At 45.0% G+C, this 19519-nt stretch overlaps 1 protein-coding gene and 1 long non-coding RNA gene across 3 annotated transcripts in view; both read left to right on the top strand.

The window, feature by feature from the left end:
- Nucleotides 1-19519, top strand: part of REEP1 (receptor accessory protein 1) — a 98296-nt gene that overhangs the window by 68872 nt on the left and 9905 nt on the right. Inside the window, exons 6-7 of one of the 2 annotated variants that reach the window (XM_037527775.2) lie at nucleotides 13677-13854; nucleotides 16910-16945. In XM_037527775.2, the coding sequence (XP_037383672.1) occupies nucleotides 13677-13854; nucleotides 16910-16945 (214 nt within the window). The remainder of the gene's footprint in view (nucleotides 1-13676; nucleotides 13855-16909; nucleotides 16946-19519) is intronic. The other variant, XM_037527774.2, reaches the window with a different exon arrangement.
- Nucleotides 14501-16903, top strand: LOC119259143 (uncharacterized). The gene is made up of 3 exons (XR_005128405.2): nucleotides 14501-14600; nucleotides 15341-15541; nucleotides 16318-16903. It is a non-coding gene; the product is annotated as an uncharacterized LOC119259143 (long non-coding RNA).

The following is a 19519-nucleotide window of genomic DNA, read 5'->3' as shown; positions in this document are numbered from 1 at the left end:
TTAGGAAACCAAACTTGCTTTTCACTTGTCTCACAACTTGAAAAATAATGTCATTTTAGTTTCCCTGGATTTCCCCTTCCTAGAACAGTACCAGTGTTACTAATAATTTTATTAAAAGTCACCTGTTTAAGAGAGCTGCTCCACCCAAAGCTGGTCTTCTGTAAATTAGGGATTCTTCTTCCCTGGATAATATGTTTCCTGTCCCACCCCAATCTAATATTTCCTATTACATTGTTAGTTTCCGGAGATGAGAGAAACTGGGTTCTTTTCCTTTGTTTCTTGCTTAGGGAAGAAAAAAACCTAAACTAAACTAAAAAGAAGCAAAAAAAAAAATGCCTGCTTCTTTAGTATTTTGTACTGTTTATTTTTTTTTTTAAAGATTTATTATTTTATTTTTTTTTTTTATTTTTTATACAAGCACTGGGTACAGTCAGAAGCGCGGGAGGGTGAGAGAATTCACCAGAGCCAGAGCGGGGAGCAGAGCAGGCAGAAGGACTGAAGTACACTGCTGAGGGGAGCAGCGGGCGGCAGGAGAGGTCTGCACGCCATGTGGGACCCTCCTCCGGTGGCCGGGGAGCAGCCAGGGATCGAACCGGTGCTGCAGAGGCTGCAGGCAGCTTCGCAACCCAGCGCTCAACCGCTGCGCCACCGGGGAGGCCCTATTTTGTACTGTTTAAACCTTGTTGATTGAACTGAAAAATAAACCTTTTTGACCCTTCCAGTTCTGCTCTGTTCAACAGGTTAGCTACTTACCACATGTGTCTATTTTGATTTAAACTAAAGAAAATTAAGTAAATTTAAAATTTGATTCCTTAGTTGTCTAGCCCCATTTCAAGTCCTTAGCAGCCACTGTGGCTGGCACAGATAAACTATACTTCTATCATCACAGAAGATTCCGTAGCACAGCCTTGGTCCAAGCTTTACAGTTAAACCTTTTGGGTTCTCCTTTGCTTATTTTCACCCCTTTGTCTGCAGTTCTGTGACGTGGACAGGAACCCTTCCTTATCCACTGAGCTTTTTTGTGTCTCTGTGTATGAGGTTCACCAGGAAAATAAAGGGATGAAAACAGCTGAGAGCATCACCCATGGTGCAGTTTTCATTTCTTCATCCTCTCCCTGTTCCAGGACCATGACCTCCAAATCCTGGCAGCCAGACCCAGGTACTTTGCCCGCGATTATGGTGAATGGCTGCTAGGAGATAGCCTTGGTTATAACCCTGGCATCTGAACAGCAAGGTCCAATCCACACAAGACAAGTTATAATATTTTCCCACTCATTTTGTAAAATTCCTGTTCAACTTTGCCATAAATAAAACAAACTTGATGAGCCTATTAGGCATAAATAGTTTCAAAATTTTCCTTTTGTTCTTATCTTTTATCCATCACTCCTTTATCTAAACTACTACTTGCTGGAATAAGATAATACTTTCAAATCACCATGGAAATTTATTTTGGGAACCAGAAGTTCATTCCAGGAAATTCATGAGCCTAGGATCTTGGGCTTCAGACCCGAGTCATTTGCCCTTGCCTTTATTTTCTTTCAAGCAAAAAACTACCTGTTACAATTAATCAGAGGAAGGTATTGGCTTTCTTTTATAAGACCCTTCCATATCTGCTCATGCTTTAAAGGCATTTTCAGGGAAGAAGAGAAGACTTTTATCCCTTTTCCAGGTCTCTGTGACTCACTTCTCTGGCTTCACACCCTCGTATCTGCTGAATCCAAGTGAATCAAGAAGCTTCGTGCTTGTCTTTTCACCACCCAGAAGAACATTTCCCAACCACTTGGTGATGTAAGCCAGCTTACATCAAGTTAACCTCTCTTCTGCTTTAGCCAAGACTGTGTGACATAAAATTAATATTTAGAGTTCACCACAGCAACTGATTTTAAACACCAGGATTATCTAAACATGCTAAACAGGATTATCTAAACATGGACAACATGCTGAAAAAGTTTGGAAGTATTCCCTACCCTTCCTAGTCTCCCAAACAAAGAAGGTGTATGCGAGTTTAGCTTTGCAAAACAAGTTGCAGCAGAACCAAGCAAGGCTTTGACCACTGGGTTCTACCACACTTGCCTCTATCATTCAGCACGCTGTCATTCTGGATGCCTCTTCTCTGATGTTTCTAATTGAAATGTTACTTCACTTCACACCACTGGGTAGATGCTTAGGTGGAATAAAACAAACAAAAGAGCCAGCATCAGAAGTCAGCTGAAGAGGAAGGGCCAGAACTCCCACAGAGTTTCTGGTCTGATGTTGCTTGCCCCTTCTTTGTTCCGAGTTCACCCATGGAGCCAAATGCATCAAGGGTCCAGGTGGAAAGAGAGAGGCCTGGCTGCCTGACCTCAGAGAAGAATCTGGTGGAAACTGGAAGGTCTGAAAAAGCATTTTTGGGATCACATGAAGTGGAAGAGTTGTCTCTTGGCTGTGGTGGCATGCATCTTCTCGGTCACCTTCTCATCCCAATTCCTCTCTTATGTTTGGTCCTTTCCTCCACACCTCACTTCCTCATTCTTGGGTAGGATTTCCCCACCTCTCTCTCCTCTCCCACCCAGGACCACTTCATTTTTCCCCTCATCTTCAGGTGTCTGATGCTTGTGGAACCCAGATCAGCTTTTCTTTTCTTTTTTTTTATTTTTAAGATTTATTTATTTATGCATACAAGATGGGGTACAGGCCAGAGATGTGGTGGGGCGGGTGAGAGGATCCACCAGAGACAAAGCGGGGAGCAGAACAGGCAGACTGAGTGAAATACACTGCTGAGGGGAGCAGCAGGCAAGACAGGAGAGGTCTGCCTCGCCATGTGGGTTTCTCCCTGGCCGGCCGGGGATCGAACTCGTGCTGCAGAGGCTGCGGGCAGCTTCATAGTGCGGTGCTTAATCCCTTGCACCACTAGGGAGGCCCACTAGATCAGCTTTTCTACTGGGTTTCAATTCCAGCGTTTCTGGTTCTTTCTGAGTGCCCCCTCCCCTTGTCTCCTTGGTACTTTCAGTCAGCGTTTCCCTGACTCCCCTTTTCCCAGCTCTGGCTCTCTGTTTGTATCCTGTCTTTCTGATATATGATATCACTGTCTTCACAGGTTACCAGATTCCAAATCTTAATCATCTTTAATGCTTTTCCGTCCTTCCCTTTATTCTTCAATTCCCACCCATTTGGCTTTCCTTCCCGCCTTCCATACCTTCTTCCCCACTAACGTGGACCATGCAGTAGCCAGCCAATGGTTGACTGCTCCTCTCCCTTCTCTTTTTGAGAGCTGTGCTCCAACCCAGCCATATTCTTCCTTACCTTTCAAGTTCTTCTGTGCTGTACCACCTTCTGTGCTGCTCTAGAAATAGCAACTCTCTGCTCTTTTTACAATTCTCTCTTTCCTGCCTCTGGTTATGTTGGTCTTTGTCCCATTTGAAATTCTCTCTGCCTTTTGAGGTCAAGTACCTCTTTCTTTGTTTTCAGGTGCACGGATCTCATTCCTTGGGTTCCCAGTGGCACTCTATTGTAGTTAGTTATATTCATGTCTTATCTGCATGCCTACCAGATAGTACATATTAAAGGAATGAAAGACTATTGTACATATCACAGCTGTTAGAGTGATGCTTAACATCAAGTATGGGCTTTGGAGATAAGCAGACCTGGGTTAGAAATCCCAGTGCCCCCACTTACTCTTACACCTCAACAACTTCACCTGCAAGATGGAAATGATAATGGTGCTTGGCATATGCACATAAAGACTTCAGGGATGCAGAGCACACACTAAATGCTTAATAAAGGTTGCCTATTGTTCACATCTACTCAGGTTGCTTTGATCTCTGAGACTGATCATGACTTTCTCTTCACTGTTAAACACAATAAAGGAAATAAGTGAGATGCTGGCATTGGAAAGTTATAAAATTCAGGCTCTTCTGGAGAGAAGGCTGAGTTTCCTGCATGTGTGCATCTAGCCTCTTCTCCCATTTTTTTCTCTGTTGTGTAGTAACATAAGCACAGGATTGGGGGTTACCTGTGCTCTTGTTCCAGTCCACCTTGCCTGTGCCATGTCTCTTGACAAACCTCTGGCTCCTGGGCTTCAGGTCCTTCATTGCTCTGCACCGGACTTTCCAAAGAGTTGCTTCCTCCTTTTCTCAAAGTGAGGAGCTCCCTGTGGTCCAAGTTACGACACGTGAGCACCTGCCACCACCCCCCAATCCCTTAGAGAGAAGGAACGTTAAACTATCGGTTGATGGAGCAGGAAGGAACCTTGGATACCTCCTTGTGTAACGCCTGGCTTCATACGGGAGACCTGGGATGCTGAGAGTCTTGTCCCAGGTGACAGAGCCTGGGACATGAGATGCATACATGAGTGGAGCTTAGAGAGACTTTTTTTTTAAGGATTTATTTATTTATGCATACAAGAACTGGGGTACAGGCCAGAGTTGTGGGGGGTGAAAGGATTCACCAGACACAGAGTGGGGAACAGATCAGGCAGACTGACTGAAGTACACTGCTGAGGGGAGCAGCTGGTGAGTCAGGAGAGATCTGCTGTGCCATGTGGGTAGCTCTCTGGCCGGGGATCAAACTCGTGCTACAGAGGCTTCATAGGGGTTGAGTCTTAACCCCTTGCGCCACCAGGGAGGCCCTAGAGAGAGACTCTTAATTCCTAGTCTAATGTTCGTTCCTTTCATCACTCCAAGTAACCCCACCTCCCCTCAGCACATGCTGGACTGACACTTCCTGACTATTTTCTGCTTGGATTATACCACCAGGCCATGAAGACACATGTCTTAGTACCTGAGAATTTTAGAGTCAGTCACAGCCATGACTATTTTTAAGGCTGTCTCCTGCTCTTCTGACCTTTTTATATCAAACACCTCTAGGAGTTAAGAAGATGTATGAATATGCAAAAGGCAGTTAGCAAATGCCACCAGGGCTGGCTTCTCTTGCTTTGAGGTAAGACTGGGGCAACACTTAAATGCGGGAGGTGAGACGTTCTTGTTAAAGGAAGTTGGATCATAAATATGCATTACCATAAGATATAGTTCCTTTAAAACTTTCACTTGTGATAACATGGGCACATTTGTAAGTGTAAGTATAACTGTAGCTCCGCTTTTCACTAACAACTGAATAAAGTTGTCTTGCGGATGCTCCCCAGCACATACCCACAGCCCTTCCCAGCAGGCTTCTTGTGAGATCTACTAGCACAACCCTGTCGCCTGAGTGATGGCCTGTCTCAGATAAGCTTGTTCACAGGGACTCATTCTTCTATGCACTGTTATCATTATATCCAGCCTGTCTCACCTTTCAGCTTCTCAGCTCCTGAGCAGCTTCTGTCAGCACCTCAAATCGGCCTGTAGGCTTAAAAATAATCACTACTGTGTGGAAGAAAGGAAACTTTATTTTCAGAGTCAAAATTTGAGGATTAACCTAGAAAAGAGCAGTCCTGTAGGAAAAGGGCCTCCCCTCTCCCTTCTCCCTGCAGTCAGGATCCAGCCTGTATACCAGTGGGATTAAGGGGTTATTTTCAGTAGGAAAAGAAAAAAAAATCACATTAAAGCAAGCATATGAGAGAAATGAAGTATTTGCTTTCATAGGCAAATAGTAATCTTCATATCCTGACAGAGGGAGATAGGCGTACTTGAACTCAGGGAATAATTCTCTGTCATAGATGCAATCTGTGTGTGAGGAAGGCAAGAACTTTAAGCGATAAAAATCTATAATAAGGAAATGCTTTTGTTTCTGTTGGACTCTCCAGGTTGCTTTAGGGGGGCTCCAGGCTTTCAAAGGCAGATTCCTATTGACTGATGGTGATGAACAAAACTGGCTGCAGGGTGCTTTTTCACAGCAAACCTCTTCGATATGTTGACTCAGCCTCTGCAGGCCTATTTTTCCTTTGTGCCCAAACTTTGCTGACTTTTTCTCACAATTATGTTCACACTTTGCTGATTATCCTCTACAAGCCTGTTCCAAATCAGAAGCACCAGATCAGCCTTACCTCAGCAGTGAATGTTTGGTTTTGCACTCTGTCACCTATTAAGGGTGCTTCCCAGAAGGGAGGCTGGGAAATACAGCATTTGTTCCAGACGTCCATGTGCCCGCTATGATCCAAGGAAGGCAGAGAAAGCAGATATTGAGGCCGGTGCCCAATGTGTGCCACACAGTACATCCAGAATGTTCCCATTCTAAAATCCTGCTTTCTTCACATTGCCCAAATTTAAGTCAAAGTCCAAATTTAGGTAGCTAAAGTATAATTTTTCCAAGCTTATCTCCCATTTCTCACCAGCACCAGAGTGAGCTTATTATCCTCAAACCTGTTTAATGTCAGTTTCCTAAATGTATGTCAGGTTTTCTACTCTTTCTCCTTGGGCCAAACCCCTCACTGGCGACACTCCCTTGCTCTGATAATGATGCAGCTCTGGTCTCCCTCAAGTTTGAGCTCCTGGATAAGGCCTCCCCCTGCTGTTTGTGCCAACGTTGTCTCTCCCTCCTCCTGAACTTCTATTGCATATTTTGTTGTCTTTCTCATATGCATTTGTGTCTTGATGTCTCAACTAGAAAGTGAGCTCCTTGGAAGAGGGAAGCAACTCACATATCATAATTCATCTTTGTTCCTCTGCAGGACTTCACATGAAGCTTTGTAAATGCCCCCTCAGTGTGTGCAGTGGGTGAGTGAATGAATGAAGAAAGAAATGTGTGAGTGAGTGAGTATGTGAGGCGAGCATAGCATGGTTCCCTTCGATCCTGTATTGTAGGTTTGGTGCCCATGGCTTTTTTTTCTTTTCCTCTTTATTAGGTGACTCGACTCTTTCGTTATGTCTACTCTTTGGACTTCAGAGAAGGGCAGGTAACCCTGTTGAGAGGTGTGACTAACTCCAAACTGATCCATTTGGGTAGAGAGGCCAAGCAGCCTCCTCTGCCCACCATCACATGGTCTGGATCTCAGCAGGTGTCTCTCCTCCGACACCTGTGTGTGTACATGTGCCTTAATCCCAGAGCCATGTCCCACTTCAGCGTCCTTCTCAAGCCTCTTGTTATGTTAATTTGGTAGCATCTAACATGTGATTAACTTATTTGACTTTCCCTTTGTTTGTTTAATGCCTGGAGAATGAATTGAAGCTGATGATTGATGCTATAATAGGAAAAAAACATTCTCTCTTTCAATTTTGTTTGTTAATCCAATTTGATGTCTCAAACAAGGCCCCTGACTTCATCCGGCATGCTGCTAAAAAGCCTGCTTGGCATTGATGTAGAGCTTGTGTAGCTGTAGAGGTTAACTCTGTTAGTGAAGCCATGGGAGTTGAGATGAAAGTACTAACTCTCTTTGAATTACCTGTGGGAAATTTGGTTATGTGGTGGCTTTGTTATCAGTTGTCTGACTCACTAAAACCTTTTGTCTTTATCCTCATTGTCGTCAGTCACAGGCATTAGCTATTGTGTGAGGTGAGACTGGCTCTGCAGGAGCCTTCCCGAGACTTGGTGTGTCCCTCTGGAGGAGAGGACCACTTCAAGGGCTGGAGCCAAGTTTAGTTGCTCTGTTGAGTCAGAGCTCTCTAGGCCCTAACGGTAGACATTCTATTAGTGGTAAAATGTTTTACTTGGAGTAGCACACTATTACAGGTCTGGGCTTCCCTACGAACACACCACTTCCCGAGTAAGAACATCAAAACATAGAATTTGGTGTGTGATCGTTTTCTTCTCCCTTGTAAATTGGGGAAGGGATTAGAAATTTAAAATCTCAGATTAATAGAAAATTCAGTGACACAGTTTTCCTTCTGAAGTCCAATTTTCTAAGTGTTTTAGTGACAAAAAAAAAGATTAAAATACTTAGGAATGGATTGTGCTCCCTTATCCCCAAGACACACCCATGAATTCTAGGGGCACAGCTGAAGGAAGCACTGAGCATGTCGTGTTGATGTGCCCAGAAAGCAGTGAGGTGAGTGTATTAAAACAAGCAATGGTAGCAAGCCTTGGTGTTCTGCCATGGGTAATAAAGAGGTCAAGAGTATGACAAAATGCAAGTACATTGGCTTCCATGAAAGGCCATGTAGCTCCCCCTTTTCTGTCCCTTGATGTTGGTTCTTCAGGGGTAGGATGTTGAAGACAGTGTTGACATGTGATCTGATAGTCCCCAGGGCAGGTGTGCAGAGGTACCTGAGGTAGGTTGACCTCAGTTCATGAAAAGGTCTCAGAATTTTTCACTTCTCCTATGGCTCACATTCCAAACTGAGTTTTGACTGCAGAAGAAATTAGTAAAAGACTTTTAAAAAACACTCGCATGCTGAAATTTATTCACTCTACTTCAGACTTAGTTTGGGAGGCCCAACATTTATTCTAGAGTTTTCAAATCATTATAAACAATCTTATTTTGTAATTGCAGTCAGAGCTAGATATGAACCATAGAAGAGAGTCTCAGATTTTTGAACTGAGAATTTTCCATTTGGAAAGGAGTCTTGTCCAACCCTTTAACTTCCCAGTGAAATTGCTAAGGCCGAGAAGGGCCAGCCTGATGTGGTCAAGGCCCCAGAAGCAGAGCTAGGACGAGGCTCTTAGGGGTGGAGAGAGTATACATTGCAGTTTCTGGAGAAGGTGTTTTCATTTTCTGTTCTGTTTTTCGTTTGTTTGCTTGTCTTTTAATAGTTCTGTGTCTTTTTTTTTTTTTTTTTTTGGTCTAGATGGCATTTGTCAGCATCATGCAAGTCCTGTATTTACAAAATGGGGTCCGCAAGGTGGTCTTAAGAGAGTGCTTGAATGTTGCTAAAAATGAAATTGTCATGATTTCTTAAAGGTAATGCTTGTTCATGGTACAAATTCCTAAAAGTGCAAAAGAAAACAGAGTGAAGAATAAATCTTACTCCTTTCCCTGCCCCCCACTGGCACAGTTGTTTTAAAAGAAACTCTACAGCCTATCAGCAGGAGTTTTTCCCAATAGAATTTAGTCATCTGGCTATTAACATAGTCTAACTAGGTCCCCATCACTCCCATGGGTGATAAATGGTCATATGTCTAACCATTCAACTTCTTGACCCAGATATATATCAGGTAGAGTGGCAGGTACTAAGGCTGCAGGAGTGAATGAACAATCCATAGGGAAGGCAATCCAACATATAGGGCCAAAGGTGAGATAGAATTGTATGGAAATCAAGTTTCTTCTTGATTCCTATTTGTTAAGTTAATTAGGGGTCTGACAACACTATTACCACTAATTTTTGTGCATTCCAGGACCCCCAAAATAACAAATCATACCAAATAGGAACATTCTATTTTTGGATAGTGGGAAAATCTGTACAACAAAGTACAGACTGCACTGAGAACATGACAGGCCTGAAATGACTAGAAAAAGCTTCACTGAGAAGTGCTGCCATATTGTGTTGAATGTGAAATGCTGAGGTTTCTAAGCCATGTCATTTTTTTACAAACTGCTAAAAGAGAAAATATTGTCAATTTTATATTATATTAAGGTGTAATGCCTTTTCACTTAGGCTTTTTACTTCTACTTATTCAAAAGTCTCTTTAGACTTGATAGGCATAGTTTTTTTGTATATCACATATGTATAGGAACATAAATTGGTTGAGGTCTCCCTAACCTCACTTCTTCACTTTCAGAGTAACTTTTCAGAATCACTTTTCAACTCAGTTCATCAGTGTCATTTATGACCATGCATATCCCTGTCCATATCTTCCACAGTCTTGGTGCAGAAATACTGAATTTGGGATTTTAACCCATGCCGCAATGCCTGTTCTGCAAGTTTGGTGCTACCACTTTCTTGATCTCACTAGAAGGTGTCAATGGAAGATGCTTTTGACAACCTGGACTCATTTCCTCCTTAAGTGGTTCTTAAATGGTTTGTTAATGGAGCACTTAGGGGTTTCAGTTGTCCATCCCTGCCATAGTTGGGGATAACAAACAAGTGCATTCACGTGTCAAAGCAACAGCAATTCTAAGACTCACCCTTATTTCAGAAATGAAACAAAAAATATGTTTTTAAATTGATCAAAATCATTCATAAGAAGTCTAGAAGTGGATGCTTCATTACATCAGTGACTTAGTGACATCTAGGCCCTGGGTGGATGACTCAGTGGATCTTGTAGCCACGGAACACTACTTGCATTACACTCAGAGGCAAGAAACAGGATATCAGAAGAGATATCCTATTCTCAGAAGAGAAAATACTGTTTCCAGAGGCTCCTTAGCAGATTTCCCTTTACTGTTCATTGGCCAGAACTGCATCAAATGGCCATCTTTAACTCCAGGGGAGAATGGGAAATCTATTTTCTCTCACCATTCAACAGTGGGGCTGGGAAGGACTTTTGTTTTTTTTTTTTTTTTATAGAGGCATGTTATTTATTTATTTGTTTGTTCTGTTTATACAAGCACTGGGTACAGTCAGAAGTGCGGGAGGGTGAGAGAATTCACCAGAGGCAGAGTGGGGAGCAGAGCAGGCAGAAGGACCGAAGTACACTGCTGAGGGGAGCAGCGGGCGGCAGGAGAGGTCTGCGTGCCATGTGGGACCCTCCTCCGGGGGCCGGGGAGCAGCCGGGGATCGAACCGGCGCTGCAGAGGCCGCGGGCAGCTTCGCAACCCAGCGCTCAACCACTGCGCCACCGGGGAGGCCCTGGGAAGGACTTTTGAATGGTCGACAAGTGGTATATTCCAGACTGAGGTCAAATAACTTGGTGATACACTGAATTAAACAATCTGTAAACAATAGGATTTCTCGAAGCTTTTAACATGGTAATGCGGCTCATTGAATATAGAAAAGATGGTATTAAGCTTTTCCAAATTTAGGGAATCCAAATTCATTTTCTTAAAATAGGGAACCCAACCTTGCAAAATATCAGCTCATGGTTGTTCCCAAAATAACAAAGTGAAGGTCCTCTAGAGCAGAGCCTGAGTGGCAGGGTGGAGCAGGGTTTGTGGAAAGTGAGTGGAAGTGAGGTTTTGAGTAGACTGAGCAGGACTGAGAGGTTTACAAATGAGAGAGACATACTGATTTTTGCCATCTCAGTTTGTTTTGACGCTTGCCGGCTAATTTGTTTTCAAGAACCTTGTTTTCATGCCACTGTGATTTCCTCTGAGACAGGACTGAGTTGATACTGAGCTATTATTATCCCCTTCTCTTTCCTAACCTCTGTCAATTCCAGTCTTCGTGATGTTAGTGATATTGGAGCTAGGTTGGCTGCCTTCTGCGAGTAGAATTGAGTGCTTTGCTAAAACAGACATGTGTGATGTCTGCTGACACTTTCTCTCAGACACATTGCTGAGCCTTCACAAGAGTTGGCAGATGGTGTAATGGAGTTAGTCTCTGCCCACTTATGTGGCCATGGGATCGTGAAGCTCCTCTTGGTCTTTTTGGCTCGAAAGGCACTTTCTATTTTTTATTTCAGTAGGAACGTGTTTTTCTCAGGCACCAGCAGTAGTAACATCATCATAGTGAACATTTTTTGGACACATACTGGGCTTTGTAATGAGTGTCTTATGGACATAATCACATTGAATCCTCACCACCATCCTGTCATGTGGCTGGTATTCAGCAGATGAGAACAGTGAGTTGAAGAGAGGTTGAGGTCACCCAGTGATAGAACTGGAATTTGAGTCCAGGTGGACTCCAGAACTGTTGTTCATAGCCTTCATCTTCTGTAGCTTCTCTAGTTCTTCTCTGTGGTTATTTTTACCGTCAGAAATCAGACTGTATTTTTTTCGTCTTTCCTAATAACAACAACACAGTATCTTGCCTATACAAATTTCTCCATAAATGATTGTTGAAGAAATAAATGAATAAAAGGGAAGCAGAATGAAAGAATCAGCAAGTGGTTTTATTACATTAACCTAACTGAGTTTCTCCATTGTAATTATCAGAATATTTTCTCCCTCTTTTGAGAATTCATTCTACTTCTAAATTCTATTTCTCATCTAAAATATTTCTGAGTAAAATAATCATGGACTATATTGGCTGATGGATTGGAGGGGATCACCCTGGGCGGCTCGGCCCCTCCCCATGTTCTCTGCTAAGACCATCCAGTGTTAATATGTAGAAGGTTACACTTTGACCCCTTGTGCACTGTTGTTCCAGAGCAGTGTCTGAGGCAACCAGAGTGAGTTTTCTTTTTCACATATTGTCCATCAAACACTGTTTTGCATGGATGTACATTTCTAGTGGTATACAACTCTAATATATTTGATGATTTAGTTAGTTTTCTTTTTATTGTTAGTTTCCTGCAGACATGGTTTTTATATGTTTGGTAGGTTAAGAATTTGTCTTCATGTTTTAATTCATCTTTGTTTTATTCTGATGTTTCTAAGCCTATCTGCAAGCTCTATTGTTCCCCCTTCCCTCTAACAACTCATTCTGCATTTGGCTCTTCCACTAAAGTCACTTTGGTGAAATGCTGTGTTTCATTGGTGTATTTTCATGAAGTAAAATGGAAAAAATCCCCCAAGCTCTTCTGCCACACTGAAAGTCCCTTATTAAGCTGTTGCGGCCCTTGTGTGTTTCATCAGCCCCATCCCAAGCCCAGGGCTGCCTTGTTAGCTGCTCTCATTGATTTTATGTTATTTGTTGGTTCTCTCATATCTCTTGTGCCTTATGGTCCCCAAGTCCTTCAGGCCTCTGGGTGGGCCACTCTTTTCTTCGTTATCCAAATAAAATACTTGATCCCCCACCCACCACTGCTCTGGGGCCCTGTGGAAGTCTGCACACCCTCCAGTATTTCCAAAGTGGCAGAGTACATCGATTTGCCCAGTGGTGACTTGTCTGTCCCAACCCAATTCTCAATAACCCCAGTCTCGTACCAGCGCCTGCTCTTTCTGGTTTCTTTCTCCCCCAAATACAATCTGCCTTCTCAGCCCCTGAGGCCTAAAGTAAAGTTCCCATCCTGGAGCCTGCACTGTAATCCTTTCTCTTATACAAAGTCTCTCATCCAGACAGCAAGGGCCTTCCATTTCACAAGAATAACATCATGATTGGTCTTGCTTTCCTCCATAAAAGAACAACTTCCCTCTGAGATTAATTCTATGACTTTCTCTGATGTGAAATGGTTACAGTCAGCAGTTTGTCTTTTTAAAAATAATATCATTTTTTCCTTCCTGACTCATTACCTTTTGGGTATTTTATAAAGCTCAAGTGTGATAATGGAAGTATATGTGCCTCAAAAACAGTAATGTGAACAGATAAGAGAAGTTATTGTCATACATTAAAAAAAAAATACTGTCTACTTTATTTCCTCTGAAGAGAGTAAGGACTGAGCACATAGATTTTTAGGTTTTGATTTTCTGACCAGATTTGTTGCACACTGGAAACTGAGAAAAATGTAAATAAGATAGAAATAAATATGTATATAAGAATTTTTATTTATATAAACTCAGAGAAGCAGCAGACAACCCTGGGAGAGGAGAAAGACCACATAGTAGTCATTTACTTGACCCTGGGTCTAGCTTGTCCTGGGGGCATCTGAAGGAAAGGAAGGGGCAGGAACCCCAAGAATAATTGCTGAGCCCCACAGGAAGCCCTGGAACATTCCAGGCCTTGACCCTCTCCATGCTTCTACCAAGTATACCGGGTAGGTGCTCTTTTGCAGACTCCTCCTTCCAGGTCTGGATTTCACCTTGCTGACCGTCAGAGTGCCTCGTTGGCCTTTGTCAATTTGCCCCCAACTCCTGCCCATGGTCTGTGGGTCAGGCCTCTGACATGTGCCCCCTCCTGTGTTGTACCCAGGGACAGGGTGCCTTATCGGAGAGACTCCGGAGCTTCAGCATGCAGGACCTCACCACCATCAGGGGAGACGGTGCCCCTGCCCCATCAGGGCCCCCACCACCAGGGTCTGGGCGGGCCAGCGGCAAACACGGCCAACCTAAGATGTCCAGGAGTGCTTCTGAGAGTGCTGGCAGCTCAGGTAGGTGTCATTTCTCTTCCCCTCTTTTCTACCTTAGACCTCACTGCCTTTGAGAGAGGCCTGGTATACCATGTGGCATGTTACCAGGCCCTTGCTGAGGACCTGCCCCATATACACATGTTAATCAGATCATGCTAGGCCTGCCAAGGGGCAGAACACCACTCAGACCAGGACAGGAAGCTGGCCTGGGGACTCTGATTGGTGGCAGGATTAGGTCACCTGCACTAAGAGTTCCTCCTCTTCCTTCTGATTTGGGGACTTGGGGGATGGAAGGGGTTGTGGTAGTACCTGGGCCAAATCTAGAGGTAACAGGCACAGCTGAACCTGGGCCAAGGGAGCTTTCTTTGCTCTTTTCCTTTCTGATCCCACTTTTTCAGAGGAACTTACCTGTCTTGAGCACTGTGTCTACTTCTACCCACACAGAACTTACACCTGTTGTGGTCCCTGTTCCATGCATGAGTATTTATTGTCTTCTTTTTTTCTCTACTATTTCTGTCTTATTGCTGAGCCCCGTTCACCATGTACACCCTTAGCCACCACACACCAAGGGCCACACTAGCTCTGAGGTCTAATTCCTATGGAGGTGAGAAATCACACCTCTGATGTCTGCCACTGATTGTGACATGCCTAGCATGAGGTTGCCTGCATCAGGAGTGACCTAAGGACCTGCTTAAACATGCAGAGCCCTGGGCCCATCCTCAGAGGATGCACTAAGTCTGGAATGAGGCCCAGAGGTGTGCTGCCATGTATGTGAGGTGCAGTCATGTGTGGGACCCACTGATGTCTGATCCATCAGTGGGTTTTTGCCTTGCAGGGAGTAGGAACATGGATTAGGGGGTTAGGGACCTGGGCCTGGACTCACAGTGTCCCAGAGTGTTCCTTGGGGAGATAATGGAGCTTGGGTCTCAGGAACTGAGCACCAGTGCTGCCAGCAAAGAGTACAGGTGAAAAGGGGTGCAGGAAACAGTCCTGGATTACCACCTCTGCCATTCACCCTTGGTGAGAAGTTGAGCCTGAGGATAGGCAGTAGCTACTATTATTGTTCTCATTTTTTTTTTAACTTACTATGGATACAATTTATAATGTGAAAGTGTCCAGGGAAAATAATGAGGTAGTGAGATCCCTGACATTGGAAGGTTGCAAAACAGTTGAATGATCATGTGCTGAGACGGATTCTTGCTTTAACTAAGAAGTGGTCCTACAGTCCCTCTCCCTCTAAGCTTCTATGTTGTCATTTTTTATAGAGGTGGATCAAGCAGAGCAAGTAGACTCAGAGAGGTCATGCACTGTACCAAGGTCACACAGGACTAGAATCCAGGCTTTCTGCCTAGACCTCCCCTTGATGGAATGTTTAGGGCCGACTTAGTAGTGGGAAAGGGAGAAATCTGGTGGGGTATACAAGGTGACAGGACGCATCTACTGAACCTTGAACATCTTCCCAGATCAGAACCAGGTAGAAATGGGTGTGGGATTTGTTCTGGCTCAGGCTCAGAGGTGATTCCCTCTGTCACGCCCCGGAGAAACAGTGAGGAGCTCTCTGGTCACAGGCCTGGCAGGTGGAGTTCATGGAGAACCAGAGAACCCTCTGTGTTGCAACATGACCTGGCTCTCCTCTCTGCCCGCTCTTGGGTCTTGGCACCTGTGGTTTCAGTGGGCACAAAAAGAAGGTGCTGACCCAGCAGAGAAGGTAAGGACTCTGTGTGTGACACTCCCCCAGCTATTCTGGGGCTTAAAATAGAAGTCACCCCAGAAAGAAAGATAGGTGAAAGCTGTCCCAGAACCTGGGGCAAGGCACCTGGGTCAGAGGCTGTGGGCTGTCATAATCACTGAGTTGAGGGTCAGGGTACCTGAGATGTCTAGCAAAGGATGCCCTGGTCCATAGACTGGTGTGCCCTGCCAGGCCCCAGGGTGGACCTCAGGGTGGGCTTCTAGGGGGAAGAACCTTGAATCTGGACTTCCATCCTGGTGGGGTGATCCTGGGCCTGAGTAGAGATAGCACATGCATAGATTCACATGGAGATTTGGTGAAGGCAGATGTCACCAAGCACAACTGTTCCCACTAAGCATAGATTCAACCTCAGAGCCTTTCTTGGAATGATACCTGGATGGCACACGAGATGAGTTTTCTCCTTTGGAAAAAAAAAGGGCACAATAGTTTCTATTCAGCCTTTGTGGCTTAAGGTTGTGGGGAGAATAGACATAGATCACTTGCAAACCCTGGCAGTTGTTGAAAGCAATCTGGGAGAGAACAGGTAAGAGGTGGTGGCTGCAGCCCCTGATGTTGAATGCAGCCTTTGGAAGCAGCAGTGTACATACAGGTAGATCTCGAAAACATGATGCCTAATGAAAAAAAGTACAAAAGAGAATGCAGTATTATCTAACAATTTAGGAAACCAAAAATAAATGCCACATTGTACAAAATAAAAATATGAAGTTTACAAGAACATATTGCCCAACCCACAGAATGAACTGGGAGGTATTTTGTCAGATACCATTTATCGAACCCCTGGAACTGGATGCCAGGAAGCTTACAAAAGAAAACAAAGAATGATCCTTGACTTCCACAAACTTGGAAACACTCAGTCAACATATATTTAGTGAACATCTGCTGTATACCCAGATCCAGAGGTGCATCAAGAACAATGGAATGTACAAGGCAGCAGCCAGTTAGGCCTTTGACCAAATGTCCAGACACTGAACACTTTCTGAGTTTACAGATTTAATCTGAGGATATTTCCTGGAGATCAGTCTGAACTGGAAGATGCAGGGTGGAGGACATCTGGGCAAGTGTAGCTGGAGTTACTTCCCAAAGGAAATTTTAATCCAACCCCTGCCTTCATGAGGGCTGTAGGATACAGGAACTGACCTCGTGGGTCATGCAAGGGCATTTTCTAGCATGTGAGAAGAAGCTCAATCTGGGATGAGACCCATGTTCCTGAGACCTCTATAATGAGCACCCTGGGATTCCCACACCTCACTGGGACCTCCCTGATTGCCTGGGGCTGGTTCCTATCAAGTTGGGGAGATCACTGATGGTGCCCCCCCAACCCCACAGTGTGTACCTGCTGCTCCACCTGCAGGACTCGGAAAGGTGAGTAAGCAGCCAACCTTTCTGCAGTGTGCTGGACTCTCGCTTTGTGAGGAGGTTCTAACCATGAACTAGTACCTGATTTTGGGGCTCCCTTTCAGCTGCATGGTCTGGGTGGGGGGAGATTTCCGGAGGGTGACTCCTTAAAGCAACAAATATGCATTATCATGTCTTTGGGCTGAAATTTAGGAGCAGCTTAAATAGAGTGATTCTGGTTCAGGGTCTCTCGAAAGTTGTGGACAAGTTGTTGGCCAGGACTGCAGTCATCTGAAGCTTGACTGAGACTGGAGGATCCACTTCCAAGATGGTTGCCTCGTGGCTATTGGCTCTGGAGCCTCAGTTCCTTTACCATATGAACCTCTCTAGGGCTGCTTGGGTGTCCCTAGAGCATGGCTGGCTGCTGGCCTCCCCCCAGATGAGTGACTGAAAAAGGGAGGACAAGCGGAAACTATAGTACTTTTTAGAACATGGTTTTTGACATCACACACCACCACTTCTGTATTCTATTCATTAAAAGTGAGTCACTGAGTCCACCCACACTCAAGAGGATGGGAATTCATTTCCACCTCTTGAGTGGAGGAGGTGTATTAAAGAACGTGTGTAGGTATTTTAAAACCACCACAGAGTCTTATTTCCTTGTGCTATGGGTGATGAGGACACAGGAACTTACCCAGCTCCTCTGAAGTGACGAAACCCTGCCGTTTCAGGGGGTCAGTCCCGGTGCAGCCAAGGGAGCCCTGGTCTTGCTTTGCCACTTACCAGCTGTGTACCTGCGTGAGCCACCTAACCACCCGGTGTCCTCATCTAGTGTAGAGACAGATCTCCTGCTTTACCGCAATGCACTGCTGTGAACATGGCTGTGAAAGGACTTTTTGAAGTGTCATTATTATTGTTTCATTGATAGAGCCTGAAGCAGCCAGGAGAGCTCAGGGAGAGGGGGTGAGCCTGGGTTCTCCCCGTCCCTCAGAGACTCTTGCAGCTCTGGGTGTAGAGCAGGATGTGGAGCCATGGCCTTCCCACAGCTGGCCATGTTACTCTCTCCTGACCTGCTCCAGTAGTTTCCCTAACCTTAACTAGACACAAAAGGTAGTCGAGTTGGGGGCCGGGTTAACTCAGCTCCCGTTTTCCCCATGTGGAGGTACTACCCTTTGACTCAGAAGACAAGAGGGACAGCCCTGGCCTGGGGCTGCTGGCTAGTGTGAGGAAGGAAGAAGGCAGGCGTGGTGCCCCTCATGGCTGCCAGCCCTGGTGCCACAGAGGCCCGCCCTCGCCTGTTGGCAGAGAGCAGGGCATAAGCTGCGTTATAAGAAGTGTTGTGCTTTCCCTCAATTTCTTCATTTAAGACCTGGGGTTTTGGAGTCTGTAAAAGTAAAGTGAGCCGACAGTGACGGGTGTTCTGAGAGGAACAGAGGACCAGTGTCCTACCCCAGCTCTCACTCTGACCAACCGTGTGTGCTATAGGTATATAAACGAAATCATTATTATATAACTAAAACGAATAAATGTCCTCTATCAGTTATGTCTCAATTTTTAAAAAGAAACAGAGGGACTGCCTGCAGGTATTTTCAACACGAGTCATCAAGTACAAGTTCATGGGAAACAACCATGCAATTCAGATGCAATTCCAGTGGTCATTTCTACCTTCTCAGCCTTTGGCTGTTGAGTTTATAATTTCCATGAGCCATTCAGAAAGTCTCTATTTCTGGGCTCTTGTCACCTGGGGGAACCGGGAGAGTAAAGCTGCCTTCTCCATTCTTTCCCCACGGGACTGCTCTGCCTTAGTCTCTGGAAAGCCCTCACCTTCTGTGATTGCTGGTGGTTTCTTAACCAGAAGCTGCATTTCCAGCTCATTTAAATATAATTGAAGTTGATTATAGGAATTTAGAGCCTATAGAATTTACAGCCTGCCACTGCTGCAGGCTATATAGACATCAGGTGTGTCTAGGGCTCCTGGGGGGAGTTCTGGATCCTCCTCCCAGAGCAGGCAGGAAGCTGAGGGATGAGGGACTAGTGGGGAGTGGGCAGCAGGTGGGGGTTGGCCTTGTTCAGGGTTAAGACCAGGATGCCTTTGCCCAGTGTTCCCCACATGGACTCTCTCAACACCAGTGCCCTGGAATTCAACCTATGAGCCTAAGGTTGGCTTGGAAGGAACCAGCTGATGATTCAAAGGATGAATCTCCATTGCTCTCTGTGACAATGGGAAAGTCTCTCAGGATGGCCTCAGTTCCCTCCTGTCCAGAGTAGGGTGCCAGGCTCTATATCTCTTGGGCCTTTCCAGCTCTGAAGTTTATGCTAATGAAGGTTTTGGGTTGAAAGGTGTCAGCAGCTGGTGGTGTGGGGAGTTCTGTCTCACACCAACTGGAGGCCAATCTCAGGCGGTGATACCGTGAGATAGAATTTCAGAGGGTCACAGATGCCTTGGTCAGAGGGACCCTGCTGGCCCCCTGAAATGATTTTCATCTGTTTCTCAGACCTGAGGGGGACATTATCTCCTCACTTCTGCTCCATCCCTGCCCCTCTGCTAAACAATTCCCTTTTGTTTCTTGCATGTTTCCGTGGGATCAGTCTCCCCAAAGG

This window comes from Talpa occidentalis, unplaced genomic scaffold (assembly GCF_014898055.3).
Source record: "Talpa occidentalis isolate TD23 unplaced genomic scaffold, MPIMG_talOcc4v2.1 talOcc4.5, whole genome shotgun sequence".
Classification (NCBI taxonomy): Eukaryota; Metazoa; Chordata; class Mammalia; order Eulipotyphla; family Talpidae; genus Talpa; species Talpa occidentalis.
Note: the sequence above shows the minus strand (reverse complement) of the source record. Positions and strands in the feature narration are given on the sequence as shown.